Below are 18,491 nucleotides of genomic sequence, written 5' to 3'. Positions count from 1 at the left end.
TTTTGTAGCAGTTTTTTTATAAATATAAAAGTTGAAAAATTAAGGACACTTATATGGGAGAATGTTGTCTACTCGTTTTGTAATTATTCAGTGTGTCGAAAAATCATCATTCTCACATCTTTGATGTAGAGAGTAAATCAGATTCTACAGACGGCGCCAACTATTGATAAATGAAAAATTACTCAACAGGCCGGAAATGGGAGAAAGAGTCATTCCCGGCCCGCTATGGCGATTCGGACCTCGATCGATATTGTTTGGAGCCCCCGACAATGGTCCGGTGCAGCTGTACGGTGTCGGTATGTACATCCATGGCGATGAATAGAAAATAAGTTCATAAAAAGTAAAGAGAAATGAGCACACAGATTTACGCAGTTTAGCATAATGTCTACGTCCACCGACATTTAAGGAGGAGAAATTCATTACAATATGCTTATTACAGTCTCTCATTGCCTTTCATTTCTCACTGTACAATAGAGATCTTGAATATATTTGTTGGAGAAAAGCCATTCGGCGGAGTTCCCATTCCAGAGGTAGAAGAAAGAGTCAAAGAATAAGAACCCGTTTGAAGTTGTTTGGACCTCTCATTTTATCTTATCCTTTTCACACGTGCTCCTCAGTAGTGGTGAGGGATGTCCGTTTTGCATGTCTTACCCTCTCTTCCTTTCTCACTTTCTTTGACACCCTCACCCCTTGTCCCTCTCCCTCTCTCATATTTTGTCTTCTAGCGGTGGCTTGGTGGATTGGGCCTGGTCTTGGGCCCGTTGTATTTTACCCATTCACAATATATATAATAATAATTTAGTATCATGATCTTTATTGTTGATTCTAAAAATCTCACAATAGGCCGGAATGGGAGAAAGAGTAATTCCTGACCCGCTATGACGATCTAAGTCTCGATTGGTGTGATCCAGAGCCCTCGGCGCGATCCGATGTGGCTATGCGTACGTCCATGATAGTGAATGAAAAATAAATACTGAGAATGTAAAAGATAGATAGACACACATATTTGCTTAGTTTGACATATTGCCTACGTCCATGAGGTGTTTGGAGAGAAGAAATCTACTATGATATGCTTGTTTTATAGTCTCTTATTTCTCACTATACAATTGAGATCTTGAATATATTTTTTGGAGAAGATGTTTTGCTGGAGTTCATTTCGAGAGGTTAAAGAAGAAGTCAAAGTCCCCTTGAAATCGTCTGGCCGTTTCTTTTTATCTGATCTCTCTTTCTGCATGCCCTTAGGGAGTGGTAGGGCTGTAAAAATAAATTGGAGAATCGAAAAATCAGCCTAAACTGGCCCGGACCAGTTGGTTCAGTCCGGGACCAGTTTCTCCATTTTAAAAATTGGTCATAATCAGTCCGATCTCGGTTTTATGTTTTCTAGGACCGATTCACATATTTATATATTTTTAATTTTTAATATTAATATTATATATAATAATTTTTATAAATTATAATTATATTTGAAATAATGTTATATTATAATTTATAATATAAAGTTTTAATCTTAAACATGAACATTTATTTGGTCATATGTTTTAAATATAAAATATATATTAATTACATTTTATGCCTTGATAAGTTCACAACATATTCATTTTGATAAATATATTAGTAGTACTAATATACATTAATATATTAATTACTATATTATCATTAACATATAGTAATAGAACTATACCAATAGTATTACTATATACTAATAGTATTAGTGTATTAATAATATTTATATACATTAATATATATAAGTATAAGAGATTAGAAATTTAATATATATTAAAAATTGAAAAATCGGACCGAAATCGGTAAAAGCAGAAGTACCGATTTAAGAGGATAACCGGTACAATATCGATTCTTGAAAATGTAAAATCAATGTATACTAATTTGATCCTAAAATTTATCCAAAATAAGACTCAATCAGACCGATTACACCCCTAAAGAGTGGTGTGGATTTTTTTTTTTTTTTTTTCATTTCTCTCTTATTATTTTCAAACTTTTCTTCCAACATATTTCCTTTTATCATTCCCTCCTTGTCCTCCTCTACTTTTACTCCCTCTTATCTTTTAGTGGTGGCTTTCAGGTGAGCTGGACTGATCTTAGGGTTGAATATTTTATCCCATTCACTTATAATAGAAAAAGAAAGTATTTCTAATTTTCAAAACTAATTAATGTTATCATGAAATGTAGACTAGTTGACTTGCTTGCGGCCAAGTGTTACACGACATCTCCAACAACCCATCTTCAACGACATAGCTAGCTAGGGTTGACACGACAACAAAATTGAATATGCAACACCAAAAGGAATTAAATGTACGCACCGCGGGTTGCGACTGTTCAAAACCATTAAAGAGTAAGACACGCACCTCATAGCTAGCTGGTATCTTGGGTACGTAATCAAGGCAAAGTACTGTCTGCGTACGTGAAACAACTATTGATGTAAAAGTTTTAGAATTATTGGATATATATTAATTTAGTTAAATTTTTAATTTTCTCGATGATAACATTCCACCATATTTTTTAAATTTGATATCTACAACGGGTCATTCTATAGTCAACACTGATTCGATAGTAACCTTTTCTCTTTTAACAGTTTTACTCTTCCATCAATATTCAATGACTTAACATTATGTCTATACATAGTACTAAGATATTTTAATCTAGTTTGTAAGTCGCTCTCTCCTTGGTCTGATACCAATTGACTTAAACTCTTGACGTGGTCCTGTTCTGATACTAATTGTTAAAAATCTGATCATTAATTCAAAAGTTTTAGACTGATAGATACTAATTTGATTCTTAACCAGCGTGTAAAACTTAGTTATAGTTATGAGTGTAAAAGGAATGCTCCCTTGAAACCTAGATCCCAACTAATTAAACCAATCTAAGGCTAATGATATATATCATGTGGTCTTTCCTCGATCTGAAAATTCATGATTATTTATTTCCCATTAGTAAATTGCCATAGTCATGGATTAAGGATTTAGCACTTAAGGATCTAGCTTTTAACTGTTTTTTTTTTTTTTTTTTAAAGAAGCTGTATCCTATCAGTTTTGTTGCATGGGGGTGAGTACGCGGTATGTATGTCTGTTCAGACAAGTTCGAATTCGTTCCTGCAAACTTAAACATGAGAGTATATATATGCATGTCCCGAAAAACTAATTTATTGGCATTAAAGCTTCCCCCGACAAAAATTAAGATCAAAGGAAAACGAATCACAAATGAAAAACAAGGTAAACACAAAGAGAAAACAACACTACCGTTCCAAATTACTTTCAAAAGGATCAGATGCAAAGTTACTTACAAAAGAAAAAAAAGACAATACAGACAATATATAGCAATATCTGATGATCTACACGGTACTTAATTCACGAGAAGCCTGTAAAACCTTATATATCTCAAAAATCAGTCTATTCTCAACTTCTTCAACGGAATAAACTGCAGCGGCAGTGCCTTGGCGACCCTTTGGAATGCGTTTTCCTCCAAAAACGTTGGCAGTACTCAAATACCCTACGTTGCCGGCCAAGTTAACCATCATGTTGATGTAAGCATTCTTTAGCTTTGCCCAGATTTTGAATGGTGACCCAATCTTCCAGCGCAGCTTTGGAATTGCTGATCTAATCCTCCAAACCCTACGAGGGCTGTCTCCAAACCTCATGACCTTCATGTTCCTTCGGTTGGTTTTTGATCCATATAATCGTTGGTACTGTTGTCTTCGCCAGCATCTCTTTAGGCTACCCCGAATTGGTTTAGGAATTAACTCCATTTAACTTGAGGAAGAAGACGGACGGACGGACGCAGAAAGAGATCAGAGAGAGAGTTTGAGTATGACAAAGTGGTGAGTCTCACGAATCATGATATATATATTGAAGGGGGAGAGCATGGAAATCATGACAAATTCAAATTCAGCAGGCCACGATGTTTCCTGTAGAAGTGATAGATCAAGAAAGTCAGGTCAAATAAAGCTGATTTGACTACTATTTAAGTTGCTTAGGGAGGATATAATGGCCGGATTGGCCATCAACAATGACAACAAACATTATAAAGCCTTTTGACAAATATTTAAAACCTTTTCACCACATATATAATTTAACAAATACTCGTGTTTTCTAAATATTCCAGCTGGATCAACGTACAAATCATGCCTTAAACAAAATAAAACAAAACAAAACAAAATAAAACAAAGAGAGACAGAATCCTAAAATACTTCGTAGGTGTTGAAAAATATATATATATATATATATTTATTCGGGAATGACTCAGAGAAATCGTCTATATATAGATTCTCATTGCGAAGAAATAATTCTTATATTTTCAAGTCAGTGTATATAAAACTAACGTATCAATTACATAGTAAGATTTGCTTAATAAGATATATTCAAATTTTAAAATTTATTTTTAAAATTTAATTATACCATATAAATATTTTATTATGTGTATAGGTTCTATATATAAATAGATTTAAAAAATAAAAAATAAATCATAATTTGCATTGACTAGTACTGCTAGCTAGTGATAGTATATGATGGCAACACTGATTGTGGGACGTTGTTGAATGGCTGTAATTGGGCCGCCCCAGCTTAGAAAATTGAAGGTTTATGGTTGTTGGGGGCATCGCTATCCGCGTAATATTTAATAAACGAATGGCTAATTAACAACAAGCTTAATCTTGACTATGCTAGCTAGCTTCTTCAAATTTTCTGTCCCCACGGATTGGAGGAGCTAGAAGTAACAGAAAGACGGGCCCATAATAATTAATAATATACGCTATGAAAACCTACTTTGGTCCTTAAGGTGGCTGTTGAAAGTTTCAACCCTCTCCAAAAAGCGCACGCACGCACAGAAGCAAGCTGTACTTCGTCTAGCACATTTAAGCCCCATTTACATTTTGGCCTATTTGGTACTTAGGTTGAATTGAAATCAATTCAGTTATGTTTAATTTTAAATAAAATTTAATATTTAAATACTTAATTTTTAAATCATTAAATTTATCTCAATTTAAAATTTTTTTATACGTGAGATTTATAATCTTTTTTAACTTCTCATAAATAAATCTAAACTCATCTTAACTTTTAAACACATCTAAATTTATCTTAGATAAGTTTTATAAAACTCACTCTACTATCTCAATTCACTATTATTCATAAAGAATTCAATTCATTCTAACTCAGTTCAGCATCTAAACAGGACCTTAACATTAAGCTTGCTATATACCATGCTTTATCCCCTGTTGATAACCCGATCCACTTCCGGCCAAGTACTAAGCTCGAGTTGCACGCCCGATCTATTTATGCCCGTATATGATAATGGACAGTGCCCTACTAAATGAGTCCACCAATTGTGCATACTAATACAAATAAATTTTTTATTTTTATTTTCTTTTTCTTTAAGTATTTTTTAAACATCTTTAATCATTAAAAAAATAAAAATATATATAAATTCACTAATAGTCATTTACTTAATTATTAAAAAAAATAAAAATATATGAATAGACATATTTGATAAACATATTTGACCATCATACTATTATTTTCCATACGAAAATACATGTAAAAAGTATCGCCATCAATCTCAACCCTAAATCCTTCCCAGTCCATTATTATTGCAGTCAATAACATTATTGTTGGTGGGTTGGTTGGCGTTAAAGTTAAAGAAATATACTAAAATTGTACCCGATATTCGATTCCCAGCTTGCAGCATCAACGAACTTGGGTACCTCGACCCCATATCGCCCATCCAATAATTCTATTCGTACTTGGTGTTAAAATTCTAGTTAATATCGATCCTTTGCAAGTTAGTTAATTTCTAGCTAGCTAGCTAGCTAGGCAGTAACCATATATAGGATGCATGCATGCAAGTTCTTGCTTTGTATAACATGGTCTCATGATATTTCCTCTGATCCCTTAAACTATCTATTAATTTTAACATCAATCTTTCAAACTACTAATAATTCAAAATCTACACTTAAAAATTATAATTTTTCCTATATAAATAAGAGCATGTGTAAGAATAAGAAAGAGTATTTCATTTCATAAGACTACGTTTGGTTTCCAAATATTGAGTTTGATCTAATTTTAAGATGAGTCTAATATCTAAACATCTAATTCTCAAATTACTAAACTCATCCAAACTCAAAACCTTCTTAAAGGCCTGCAACCCAAGACCAAAGTACCGGGTCTGTACCCAATCCGACCCGAACCGACCCTGCCAAAATAAAAGCGGGTCGAACCCGTATGACCCGACTGATAGACTTTAATTTTTTTTTTTTTTTTTTTTTAAAAAAAAGAATTTCCTCTTCTTTACCGGTAGAGGGATTGAAGCTAGGGTTTCTTCTTCCCATCGGGCTTCTTGCACTGGCCAAGTATCAATTTGTTAAATGAGAAAAGTTACAATCATGCTTTAGGGCTGCCAGACAGAAAAGTTACAATTGAAATCAGATCTAAGAAGAGGAACCTCATGAAACCAATCATGCTTTAGGTAGCCTCCGCTGCAAAGACAAGAAGGTTTTCATAAATTTCAGGAGCATAAAAACCCTCCGAGTTGTGGAATCAAATTCTACTTCAAGAATTTGCAAACACAATTTACCTTTTCCAGGTCGTATGCTAAAAGGCTGTTCAACAAGTCAAATCCCAAATTAGAGAGAACTGGCGATCTTGTGAAGGATCTTGAAGGAAACTTGGTCCACAATAGAATATGCCTGAAACAAATTCAATAATTACTACTACAGGAGTGAAAATATGCTGATATCCAAATATTTATGTAGAAAAGTTCTACAAGTTGAGCAGGTTCGGCAAAAGCAATGGAAAGTCCAATGTCTTGCAGTACCATGCTCTGCTCGAGAGAAGCCCAACAGCCTTGCCCACATCCTTGGCCACCGACAGATTGTTGAGCTCGACCTGGGTGAGATTCATTAGGAACTTGAGGGCATCAGAGCAGTTGGAGAAGGTGTAGTTGTTACTGGAGATGCAGACGTATGTACTCGACGAAGAACACAACAGAGGCTATGGATTCGCAATGGGAGAAGAGATTGTCCAAAACCGATTTCGACGGATCCGACTTTATAAACCCGTTTTTAAGTTTTAACTCGATGAACCCGACTTTTATCGGGTGGGCCCAATCGGGTCGCATGGGTTGAGCGGCCCATTGGGCTTCTTGCACAGGCCTACTTCTTACACATAGATCCCACAACCTTTTTCAACTTAAAATATCTTTATACGTGAGATTCAAAACCTTTTTTAATTTCTCATAAAAAGTACTAAATTCATCTGAACATTTAAATACACTTTAAACTCAGTTTAAATAAGCTCCACATAACTCACTCCACTATTTAACTCACTATTATTCATAAAAAAGTTAATTTAATTTAGTTCAACGTCCAATTGTAAATGAAAATTGTTTCTTCGAATCTGAATAAAAATTTGAGGGAAATATTTTCGAATAAAGACAAAAACCACCTTCATATCTTTCTTAATTGCTTACCGCAAGTTGACTAGGTATATATAATTACATATACATAAGAGACTTCAAATAGAGATAAAAGGTTTCTTGAATTTGGAAATGAACTTAGACCATAAGTCAACATTCAAGGTAATATTCTCATTAATTAGACGATGCATTTTGAAAAATAAAATATATATATATATATATATATAAGTGATATTTGTGGTTATAGAGTATGCAAATATCACGTACTTATTTTAAAAAAAGTATATAAATATGAGATCTACATAAAAAAATTAATTTTTTAATAATAAACTCTATTTTTTTCAGGATGAGTATACGGCGTGCACAACTTATAACTATACTTAGCATTGCTTAACCTGAATATTGCCTCATCCAGACCATCCACTTTCATTAAAATATGTGCGAAGTCAGCCTAATCCAACGTTTAGGATTATCTAGATGAGTCAACGTGAATCTAGCTAATCATGAACTCTTATGCTGATGCGCAGCACCGAAACACCGTTTCCCATCCCTCCAACAACGGTTCGAGCACGCACAAAGCCCTGTAAATTGTAATATTTTCCCCTCTACAAACACACAGATCTAGCATAAGACTCAAGAGCTTCTGTCATCCTCCAATGTTGCTGGGGAGAGAGAGGGAGATTAAGGTTTTGGATCTGTCGTCTGAATAGAGTAGGGGAAATGGACGTGGAGAGGTCTTCGTTGTGTAATTGCGTGGTGAACTTTCTGTTGGAGGAGAAGTATTTGTTAACGGCATTCGAGCTACTCCACGAGCTCCTCGACGATGGCCGAGACGCCCAGGCAATTCGTCTCAAGGACTTCTTCTCCGATCCCTCTCAATTCCCTCCCGATCAGATCACTCGCCTCAACTCGCTCCGAGGTTCTTTCTCTCTCTCTCTCTCTCGCAATAAATTTGGAAGAAATTGAGTGTTCTTTATTCTCTCATGAAGCAAAAACCGAAAATTCAAGAGAACAGTCAACTCCGAGAAAAGAATTGCACTATATTCTGCCTGAAGCATTCAGCTAATCAAACAGTGAATGCACCTTTAGACGATTTAAGCTCATGCCTGAATCCCGAATTGACGTGCCCAATTTGATTTTAGATTTTCTCACTGAATTCATAAATTTCTTTATTGATGCTGACCTCGTAACATTACTGACTCTCTTTTTTTCCTCTTTCATTCTTCAAATGCAGTTGCAGACCCTCAGAGTTTGCTAGAAGAGAAAGAAGCAATGGAAGAAAAACTAGCAATCAGTGAGTACGAGCTTCGTTTAGCCCGAGAGGACATTTCAAAATTGAAGGCTGAATTAAACAAGAAAACAGAAATACCTCGTGAAGAATCGAGTGGTAATTTCTCATGCGTGCGTGATGTTTTAAACGGTGTCCTTCTGTAAGTTCCGGCTAATTTGGAGGACAGATCTTTCTGTATGCTGTTTGAGATTATGTGTGTGTGTGTGTGTGTGTGTGTGTGTGTATTTCTTTTATGAGATGCTGTTTGAAATTATATGATTTGGCGAGATAATATCCTACATTGACATTGCACTCTATTTGAAGACTCCGTGATCTTTAGTTCTTTAATCGATGAAACTTTATGTTCACGATGAGCTACCAAATAAGCTCACCAAATATATCTAGGTGAATCAGTTGTGAGTTTATATCAGAAAATAATAATGGAACCTATTTTTTTGTTCTTTCAAATTGCAATTGAGGAATTGACAACCATGCTCGTGTGTACGCACTGGAATTTTATTTTTCAGTCACCTGCTACGTGACGTTTTCGAGATGGACACACATATTTGCACCCTTTCTACAATTGTTGGCAGTTTTTTCTTGTCTAAACCCTCATAATTAACTGTAAAAAGTGGCATATTAAGATTCACTGTCTACTAGCTAGACTACCGTCATTTTGATTTCTATCTTGGATTCTTTTGCAGAGTCAAATATAGATGTTTCTGTAAATCATGGGCCAGAGTTTCAACGGCAAAAAAGGGATTCTTCCCTCTCCGATTTGGGACCTTTGAAGGAAAATGAACGTCGAGATCTTAACTGTGCTGTAAAGGAATATTTGCTTTTAGCAGGGTATCGGCTCACTGCAATGACATTTTATGAAGAGGTATGCAAGACTATCGATTTCACTTGTCTCTTTTCTGCTCTCTCTCACTCTCTCTCGGATGACTATTTGTGATTGAGATTCGCATATCTATGTTCTCTTCCCTAGTTTTTTTCTCCTATTTTTCCTTGGTTTTTAGTCAAACTGTTTCAATCACCATTAGAAGACTGTAACGATCACTGACATGCATTTGTCAGCTGTCTTGCCAGCCTGACCAGAGAGTATTGCTATGAGTGTATATTTGTAAGTTTTTGTATTGTAAAATCCTACATGACTCAAAACTCAAAAGTTATGTGCAACATGGTATATTTGGATCGTGATATGGGTACTAGGATGTGGCATTCTCCTATTCCTGATATACGGGTACATTGGGGCTAGGCTTAGAAGGTTTAATATTTGGGTTTGTGGTTTGCATTAGAATATGCTTGTTTTGGTCAGTTTGGTCTGTACATATACACATGTATGCACTCTCATACAGAAGCTTACGCATGTATGTACGTATGCACAAATATATGGAATCAATCAATGGCATGCCCATCTCTCTACCCCTCTCTCTCTCTCTCTCTCTCTCTTCATTCTTATCTTCCCCTTAGTTTCTAATATCTATCAAAAAGTTTTAGCCAAGCATCCCGTCTTTATTCAATGATGCTTAACAAATACAATAAATTGGCAACAACAGTTTTTGGGAATGGGAAATTTCTAACATTTTAAGTCATTGTAAAGTCTTCATGCATTACAGGAAATATATAACAAATGAGGGAAGCTTTAGAAAACTATCATATTAGACAGGATATCTGATTCTCAGTGGTGGTTGCGGTTAAGATGGAACTGGAAACTATATAAAATCTTGAAGAATTATCATAACCTTTTCGGTGTGTTCATTTCAGATCACTGATCAGAATCTAGAGGTTTGGCAGAATTCACCAGCATGTGTACCAGATGCTTTACGGCATTATTATTATCAGTATCTTTCATCCACTACGGAGGCTGCTGAGGTATTCCCTGAGATATATAGGCAAATTGCTTCTTATGTACTCTCAAAAGTCATTGCCTTTTACTAGGCTCCACCTGGCTGGTTAAAAGAGGATTTGCACCTTTGTGATCCTTTTTGGTTTTCTTACAGTTGATCTGCAGTATGCTCAATAGATGTTATGTCACTGAGTATAAACTGGTTAACTGATACCCCTGGGATTAGTCAGGGCTTTGTTCTTGGACACCCGGTGCCGATAATAAATAAATAAATAGGTTAACTGATGAATTGAACTTTAGATGATTGGATGAACAGAAATAAACTAAAGTCTACTGCATATAATGAGCACATGAAAACATTTAATCCCTGTACCCTTTTTTCAGTTAGACATAATACTGGATGTGTTGACTTGAAAGTGCACACATATCAGTGTGTCATTTGGAATTGATGACGTGATACAATAGAACTGTCAATACTGGGATATTAATATGGTAGATCAACATTCCTCAAACTAGCATTCTCTCACTGGATTATTAACCTTAATATGCAAATTAAGATCTACAGATTTGGACTGACACCAGTCTTATCCTTAAGAGTTGTGAATTTTGTCCATATGTTCATTGCTATTTCTTTTGCCAATTGCCATTTTACAGTATGTTTTTCCTTTCTTTCTAAATCCTTTAATCGGGACATTACTGTAATAGATACCTGATCCCTATGTTGTAAATGCATAGGTCACCTCGTTTAATGCTTTTTGTAACTCTTTCAATTGTCTTCTTGCTCTGAACTGTGCATAAATTTCAGTGCACCTTCTGTTGCAGGAGAAAATTGCCATGCTTCGAGAAAACGAGTCATTGATAAAATTAAATGAGAGGCTTACTCATGAAAAGGAGTTCCTATTAAAGAACAAAGATTTGGCCGATGGTCAAATAAGTACATTGACTAGATCCTTAGAAGCTCTTCAGAAGGATCTTAAAGACAAAGAAAGCCTGGTAGTTCTCCCTTACTGCAATGAATTCTTTAGAAGATCTGGTTATTTCTTGACTATGTGAGAGAATTATTTTTGGTTATTTCTTGACTTTCAGGTACAAGATTTGAAGCAGTCCTTGGAGCACCAACGGAAGGAGCTCAATGATTGCAGAGCTGAAATCACTGCACTGAAAATGCATATAGAAGTATCTCATCTGGGACGAAATTTGGTAGCTAGCAATGTTGATCATGTCCAATCCCAGTCTTTAGAAAAATACAAGGAAGACATAAATTCGCTGCAGAAGGAACTAGAAAGTTTGAAAGCAAAAAATAGGATTGCTTCTGGTTCTATAAATTCTATCAATTCAGAAAAAGAATCTGCCCAGACGGAAGAGAAAGTTGTTGAGATACTTGAAGATAAAAGTATAATATCTAATCCAGCTGATGCAGCATCAGAAGTTGTAGACAATTTAGTTTATCAATTACAGGCTACCCAAACTTTTGATGACTACACAGATGGATCTGAGAAAGTTTCACAAGAGTCATCAATAAATTCTTCAAATGATATTAGTATCTTCGAAAATGGTGAGAATGTTTCCAAACCCAATGGTGATTCACAATCAGAAGAAAGCAGGCTACCTCTAAAATCAGACAATTTATCTGGTGAAGCTAATCCAGAAAAAACGGCAAGTTCATTTTACTCTAGCTTTAGGTCATTACATAGTCTTCCCCACAGGGCTCCACCGGAAGTTTTTTCTTCGAAAGGGGCCTGGCCTGGGTTTCTTATTGTGTCAACCTTGTGGTGCCTTAGTGTTCTTGATGGGCCCCTCCATTTAAATTCAAAACTTCTTAAGTTCAATTTAAGAACTTAAGAACTTTAAATCTGCATCCCCCCTACCTCCCCAAAAATTTAAACGAATAATTTGCATGTGCTTATATGGTGGAAACAGATTTAACTAGGTAGAGTTGCAAAAACATCACTTCCTTCCATATTTTAGACCTTAGCTCCGTGGATCAATATTCCTAATTTTTGGCAGTCCATGTTTGACATATATTTCTACTTTGACAGGGCTTAGAAACCATTCAGATCTTGGCAGATGCCTTGCCCAAGATTGTTCCTTATGTCTTGATCAACCATCGTGAGGTTTGCTTTTAGCAACATATTTTATCCTGCCATTTATCGCTGGAGTTTTCCAATGAAATGTTGTGTCTATGATGTATTGGTGTTATTTCTCTATAGGAACTTCTTCCTCTGATAATGTGTGCGATTGAGCGCCATCCAGATAGCACCACTAGAGATTCGTTGACCCACACTTTGTTTAATTTAATCAAACGTCCAGATGAGCAGCAGAGACGAATTATAATGGATGTAGGTTATTGCTTGAAAAACTAAATTTGTGTAATAGGGATACTAAGTTCTGAACGTTGTAATCTGTTCAACACTGTTTCAGGCATGTGTCAGCCTTGCTAAGAATGTTGGAGAAATGAGAACAGAAACAGAATTGCTTCCTCAGTGCTGGGAACAAGTAAGTTTTGCGTTCTTGGTGAATAGATATCATTATACCCATTCTGTTGCTTTTACCTCAAGAAATAGGTGTTTATTCTTTTGTTTTATTAGCAGCACGTAATGGTTTGCACTTTTCTATTCTGTTTCTGATTATCTGAGTTGCTGTTCTTCCTTTACTTCTGAATAGGGGGCTCTCTTATATAATTCCTGTGTGAAGGGCTGCACCCCTCTATGCTTTTCTAATGAGATCAAATTACTTATCAAAAAAATTATTTTGTTTGAATGTGCAGATAAATCACATGTATGAGGAGCGCAGGCTGCTTGTTGCCCAGTCATGTGGAGAGCTTGCAGAATTTGTCCGGCCTGAGATTCGCGATTCTCTAATTTTGTCTATTGTGCAACAACTTATTGAAGATTCTGCAACTGTTGTCCGGGAGGCTGCTGCTCATAATCTGGCTTTGCTGCTTCCACGCTGTCCAAATGTGGAGAAATATTTCAAGGTCAGCCTCACTAAATATGCTTCGAGGCAGTCATGGAGAAGAATTCTGACTTGACAGATTTGGCTGCAATGTAAGCTCTAGAACAGGTTGACGATCACGCATGATCTAGGGAATGGAGCCTTTTCCCCTTACCATAATATGAAGACTTATAAGATAGGAGAAGATGTAAAATAAATCGGAAAAAAAGTTTCTCCAATGCTTTATTTTGTTTGTTGACAGGTGGAGGAGCTCATGTTCCAATTAATATGCGATCCTTCTGGAGTTGTGGTCGAAGCTACACTCAAAGAACTAGTTCCTGCAGTGATAAATTGGGGAAACAAATTAGACCATATTTTGAGAGTTTTACTTTCCCATATCTTGAGCTCTGCTCAGGTATGCTGATTTCTTAGTATTGCGTAGTCAGTTATTAGTGAGAACATTCCATTCGCTCTGGATTATATATTTATCTTTTGTTTATCTAATATTGCAGCGCTGTCCACCTCTTTCTGGGGTTGAAGGATCCATGGAGTCGCATCTTCGAGTTTTAGGAGAACAGGAACGCTGGAGTGTTGATGTTTTACTGAGATCGCTGACAGAATTGCTTCCTTATGTGCACCAGAAAGCACTTGAGACATGCCCATTGTCTTATGATCCTGAAACATCAGGAACAACATTTTCAACCTCCTTGCTTGAGTTGTATGCAGGGTATCTGGTTTTTCCCCTTGTATTTTTTTTATTAATTAATTTATTTTATAAATTTCTTCTTTTTTTGTTCTGGTTATTTACATAACCTTTTCTTGAGATAATTTCATTATTTCATTTGATAGCCTTGTTTCTACCATAGTTATTTCTTGAGTTATTTTTGTATATGACTGAATAGGGGACATGTTGAATGGCCTGCATTTGAGTGGATGCATGTTGACTGCTTTCCTGACTTGATTCAGCTTGCCTGTTTGTTACCTCAGAAAGAAGATAGTTTACGAAATCGAACTACAAAGGTACCAATGCATAACCTTAGGGCTGTTCATGTTAACATGTTTTGTCTATATGATGGGAATAGTACTCATCCAGTTGCTCTTGATTTATATCTTGGTAATGCAGTTTTTGTTGGCTGTATCTGAACGATTTGGGGATTCTTACCTCACGCACATAATGCTGCCTGTATTTTTGGTAGCAGTTGGGGATGATGCTGATTTGACATTTTTCCCTTCTAGAGTCCAATCAAGAATAAAAGGTTGTGGATCTTAACATGTTCTGTTCTTTCACATCATGGTGAGATGTTTGACTGTTGCTTGATTACAGGTTTGAGACCAAGAACTGCCATGGCCGAGAAACTCGCTACTATGTGTGTCTTGCCACTACTTTTGGCAGGCGTGTTGGCTTCTCCTCATAACCATGAAAAGTTAGCAGATTACTTGAGAAAGTTGTTGATTGGAGGTAGCATGGAGGAAAGTACACCTACAAAGCGCAATGAGATTTTCAATGCTATCCGTTTCCTTTGGTTGGTATATCAGCATCACTTTAGAACGAATTATTTGTTCTACATTGTTTGACTGATGGATCTTTTCTGTAATGCAGCACCTTTGAAGAACATCATGGTATGATTTTTAATATTCTGTGGGAAATGGTTGTCAGCTCCAACATAAATATGAAAATAAGTGCTGCTAATTTGTTGAAAGTCATTGTAAGCATACCCACTTTGTGAAACTATGACTTCCAGCTGCATCTGACATTGAGATTAAGACTTTTATAATTGCATTTGTTTAACAGGTACCGTATATCGATGCAAAAGTTGCTTCTACTCACATTTTGCCTGCTCTAATTACTCTGGGCTCTGACCAAAACCTAAATGTGAAGTATGCAAGCATAGATGCATTTGGAGCAGTGGCCCAGCATTTTAAAAATGATATGGTACAATTTTTTTTTTCTGCCCTGACATGGTAATGGGACAGTTTAATGCATTTGGCTGATCAAACCTTTGACATTTCCTAGATTGTTGATAAGATACGCGTACAAATGGATGCTTTTCTTGAAGATGGGTCTCATGAAGCTACTATTGCTGTGGTTCGTGCTATGGTTGTTGCTGTACCACATACAACGGAAAAATTGCGAGATTATATCCTCAACCTTCTTCTTTAGATTTTTTCTTTTTAAGGTCGTGGAACCTCACCAAGGTAAGACCCTTTGGACCCTTCCCATAGGGAGTCACAACCCCACCCACCAGAACCATGTGTCAGATAATCTGGGAAAGCTCCATGGTGCCAATTCGGACCCAGGATATCCGAGTCTACGGCTCATCCCAAGTCTGCCCTTTTATCACTAGGCTGCACCCTGACCCTTTTTTTTTTTTTTTTTTTCCTTGCTTCTCATTTTATGTTCCAAGTAGATGCATCATTTTTCTAGTTAGCTTCTAATACCAAGCCACCAGTTGATGCTGTTTATTTCTTTAACATAAGATACATCTTTTGTCCAAGATTTTCCAACTCTCAACCACCCCAACTTCTGCAAGTGATGTGCTGCGTCGTCGTGAGAAAGCCAATGCATTCTGTGAGGCAATTCGTGCTCTGGATGCTACAGGTTTGCTTTCTCTTTCGCTTTTTGTTTCTTTACATGCTAAATGTATGATGCTGGATATAATAATCTTTGCTTATTGCAGATCTTCCAGCAACTAGTGTTAGAGACTTCCTGCTACCTGCTGTGCAGAACCTGTTAAAAGACACAGATGCACTGGATCCAGCACACAAGGAAGCCCTTGAAATCATAATGAAGGAAAGATCAGGTGGAACTTTTGAGACAATCAGTAAGGTGATGGGTGCTCATCTCGGACTTGCCTCATCAGTAAGTAGTTTCTTTGGGGAAGGTGGGCTGCTGGGCAAGAAAGAAAGTACAGAGCCACCACAAGAGCCTCCCAAGTCCCCAAATCCATTGCCACCGCTGCCAGTAGAGGACACTAGATTTGGTCGTATCATGAGGGGCAATTTCACAGACATGCTCAGGGTAAAAGTAAAGAGCCAAGAGGAAACTCAAAACCCATGAAGTCTGATTTTGACCTATCAATGGGTGTCCTGTGGGGATAATTTTATTTTATTTTTATCTCCTAATATGTCAGGTGAAGCGGTTTTTGTTCCCTGTTTATCAGGTCATGATATATAGACTGAAAACAGGAATTTTTTTTTTTTTTTATATATATATTATTATTCTTTTGATGGTTTCATTGTGGGATATCAAAAGTAAAAGAGGGGGGGTAAATTCTTGCTGAAATTCTGATACGTTTTAATTCCTAATAGCACAAAATGATATGAACATTGTTCAATCTTCAGTAGAACGTGTATGCTGCCTTGATTTTAAGCTTGTTGGCGATAACAAAGACATCGTGATCATTTCGAATTCTCATGTATCCATCTCCACATGTTTATCTTCAAATGTTCAAGAAGATTTCATTGATGTATAGATCATATATATATATATATATATATATATATATAATCGTTTTATTAAAGTAGCTAGCTAGCCATGGAGTCAAACCCCATATATTAATCGGGCAAGGTTTGTACTTTTACCAAATTTCTTGAAACTGTTCATGGAAAAGAGACAGGAAAGATACAAAATCCCTATACTTGCAAGTAAAGGGATTTGAAAGTGAGAATAATCTGTCGACCCATCTATCGATCTCTTTAACCAAATCTCACGAATTTGAAAGTGATATAATAATTTTACATGAAAGTGATAAAATTATCTCCAAATAATTTTCATAATGGCTGGGCACTACGTACGTAGAGCGAGTTTCAAAGTTGATCTGATATTTTTCGTAATTTATCAATAATCTCACTTAGAATTAATCTGAGGAAAAAAAAAATCTTGCTCATGTATACGTAGGTTGCAAGAAAATGGGGAGAAACGCATGTTTTTTTTATAGTTTGTTTATGGAATTAAAATGAGCAGTGACGTCGCTGGGACCTGCAGGGACGTTCTGGCGATTCAACGAATCGAATCAATCAAAGCTTGAACTAGAAGCAGGCATGCATGCAGTCATATTGGTCATGGCTTGGAACAAGAGGCAGCCCTGGCCCCTGACGCGTAAGCAGTGAGTCATTATCACCGACCTTTTGACAAACATTCATCAGTTGGACGTACGCATGCAACGGCCATATTGCATCGATCAATCGATCCAGGTACTGTAAAAAAAGAAAAAAAAAAAAAATGACATTAACAAGGTGGTCGAGGGCCTGCATGCATATTATATATCATTAATGCATTTATTGATCCAACTGATCTTTGGCCGTGATCATCATGATGAGGAACTAGCTGCTCGCGGATCTGTATCTTTGTACGTTTGTTTAATCTGATCTCTGCATTTAATTAGCTGATCAACGTCTATTCACTTGGGAGTCGGCCTATTATATATTTGACGACCATGAAATTAATTTATGTCATTGCATGTTCCGATCGAGTACTAATTATATATATATATATTATTTATTACGTTGATCATGATCATATAAAACCATTAATTAATTATCACATGAAATTTGTGAGATATGTTTCCATAAAGCTCTTATTAATTTCTTTTTCCCCCACAAACTCTTTTAATTGATAATTATCGGAGGCAGCTAATTCCCTCTTGAAACAATTGCTGGTAATGTACGTGAGGATGTATGTTTTGATCTGAACTACTACGTGCTAGTTTTTGGATAAGAGCTGACACGATGACAAGCTACATGCATGATGCGATTAATACGTCGCTGTATTTGGAATTAATTAAATTATAATTAAGCAGCTTAATTCGATATATATGTTTCTTTTGAGACGCGAATATTATTGGAATATTATCCAAAAAATGGCCGTCTATAAACCTCTATCTAATCATTATATTATATGCCTTCTAATTCTCCTCTCATGACCATCACTAGAAGACTGACTAGTACTCTAGCATGCATGCAAGTGGATAAGTACTACAGCTACTAGCCCTCTTCTAAATAATAGAAAATTCTATACAT

General features: G+C 36.1%; 2 protein-coding genes across 2 annotated transcripts; one reads left to right on the top strand and one right to left on the bottom strand.

Moving 5' to 3' along the window:
- Positions 1–3,346: 3,346 nt before the first annotated feature.
- On the bottom strand, positions 3,347–3,760 carry LOC121252134. Its single transcript, XM_041151617.1, has one exon. It carries the CDS (start codon positions 3,758–3,760, stop codon positions 3,347–3,349), a length of 414 nt encoding a protein of 137 aa, XP_041007551.1.
- A 4,239-nt stretch (positions 3,761–7,999) lies between these two features.
- LOC121252155 (RAB11-binding protein RELCH homolog) lies at positions 8,000–16,813 on the top strand. Its single transcript, XM_041151641.1, has 20 exons — positions 8,000–8,338; positions 8,654–8,806; positions 9,394–9,572; positions 10,457–10,564; positions 11,361–11,531; positions 11,625–12,194; positions 12,578–12,652; positions 12,749–12,877; positions 12,960–13,034; positions 13,306–13,515; positions 13,735–13,887; positions 13,985–14,199; positions 14,375–14,492; positions 14,596–14,728; positions 14,797–14,995; positions 15,073–15,178; positions 15,265–15,405; positions 15,487–15,610; positions 15,955–16,071; positions 16,151–16,813. The coding sequence occupies exons 1-20, from the start codon at positions 8,140–8,142 to the stop codon at positions 16,528–16,530; spliced, it is 3,555 nt and encodes a 1,184-aa protein (XP_041007575.1). The 5' UTR covers positions 8,000–8,139; the 3' UTR covers positions 16,531–16,813.
- Positions 16,814–18,491: the final 1,678 nt, after the last annotated feature.

Source organism: Juglans microcarpa x Juglans regia, chromosome 2S, assembly GCF_004785595.1.
Source record: "Juglans microcarpa x Juglans regia isolate MS1-56 chromosome 2S, Jm3101_v1.0, whole genome shotgun sequence".
Lineage (NCBI taxonomy): Eukaryota > Viridiplantae > Streptophyta > Magnoliopsida > Fagales > Juglandaceae > Juglans > Juglans microcarpa x Juglans regia.
The sequence above is the reverse complement of the archived record's forward strand: the minus strand, read 5'-3'. Positions and strand labels throughout refer to the sequence as shown.

Excerpts from the sequence above, each read along its gene's own strand:
- LOC121252134 (XM_041151617.1), bottom strand. The coding sequence starts at position 3,760 with ATGGAGTTAATTCCTAAACCAATTCGGGGTAGCCTAAAGAGATGCTGG.
- LOC121252155 (XM_041151641.1), top strand. The coding sequence starts at position 8,140 with ATGGACGTGGAGAGGTCTTCGTTGTGTAATTGCGTGGTGAACTTTCTG. Across the intron at positions 8,339-8,653 it reads TCGCCTCAACTCGCTCCGAG|TTGCAGACCCTCAGAGTTTG; the intron begins GTTCTTTCTCTC and ends CTTCAAATGCAG. Across the intron at positions 15,611-15,954 it reads AACGGAAAAATTGCGAGATT|ATCTTTTGTCCAAGATTTTC; the intron begins ATATCCTCAACC and ends AACATAAGATAC.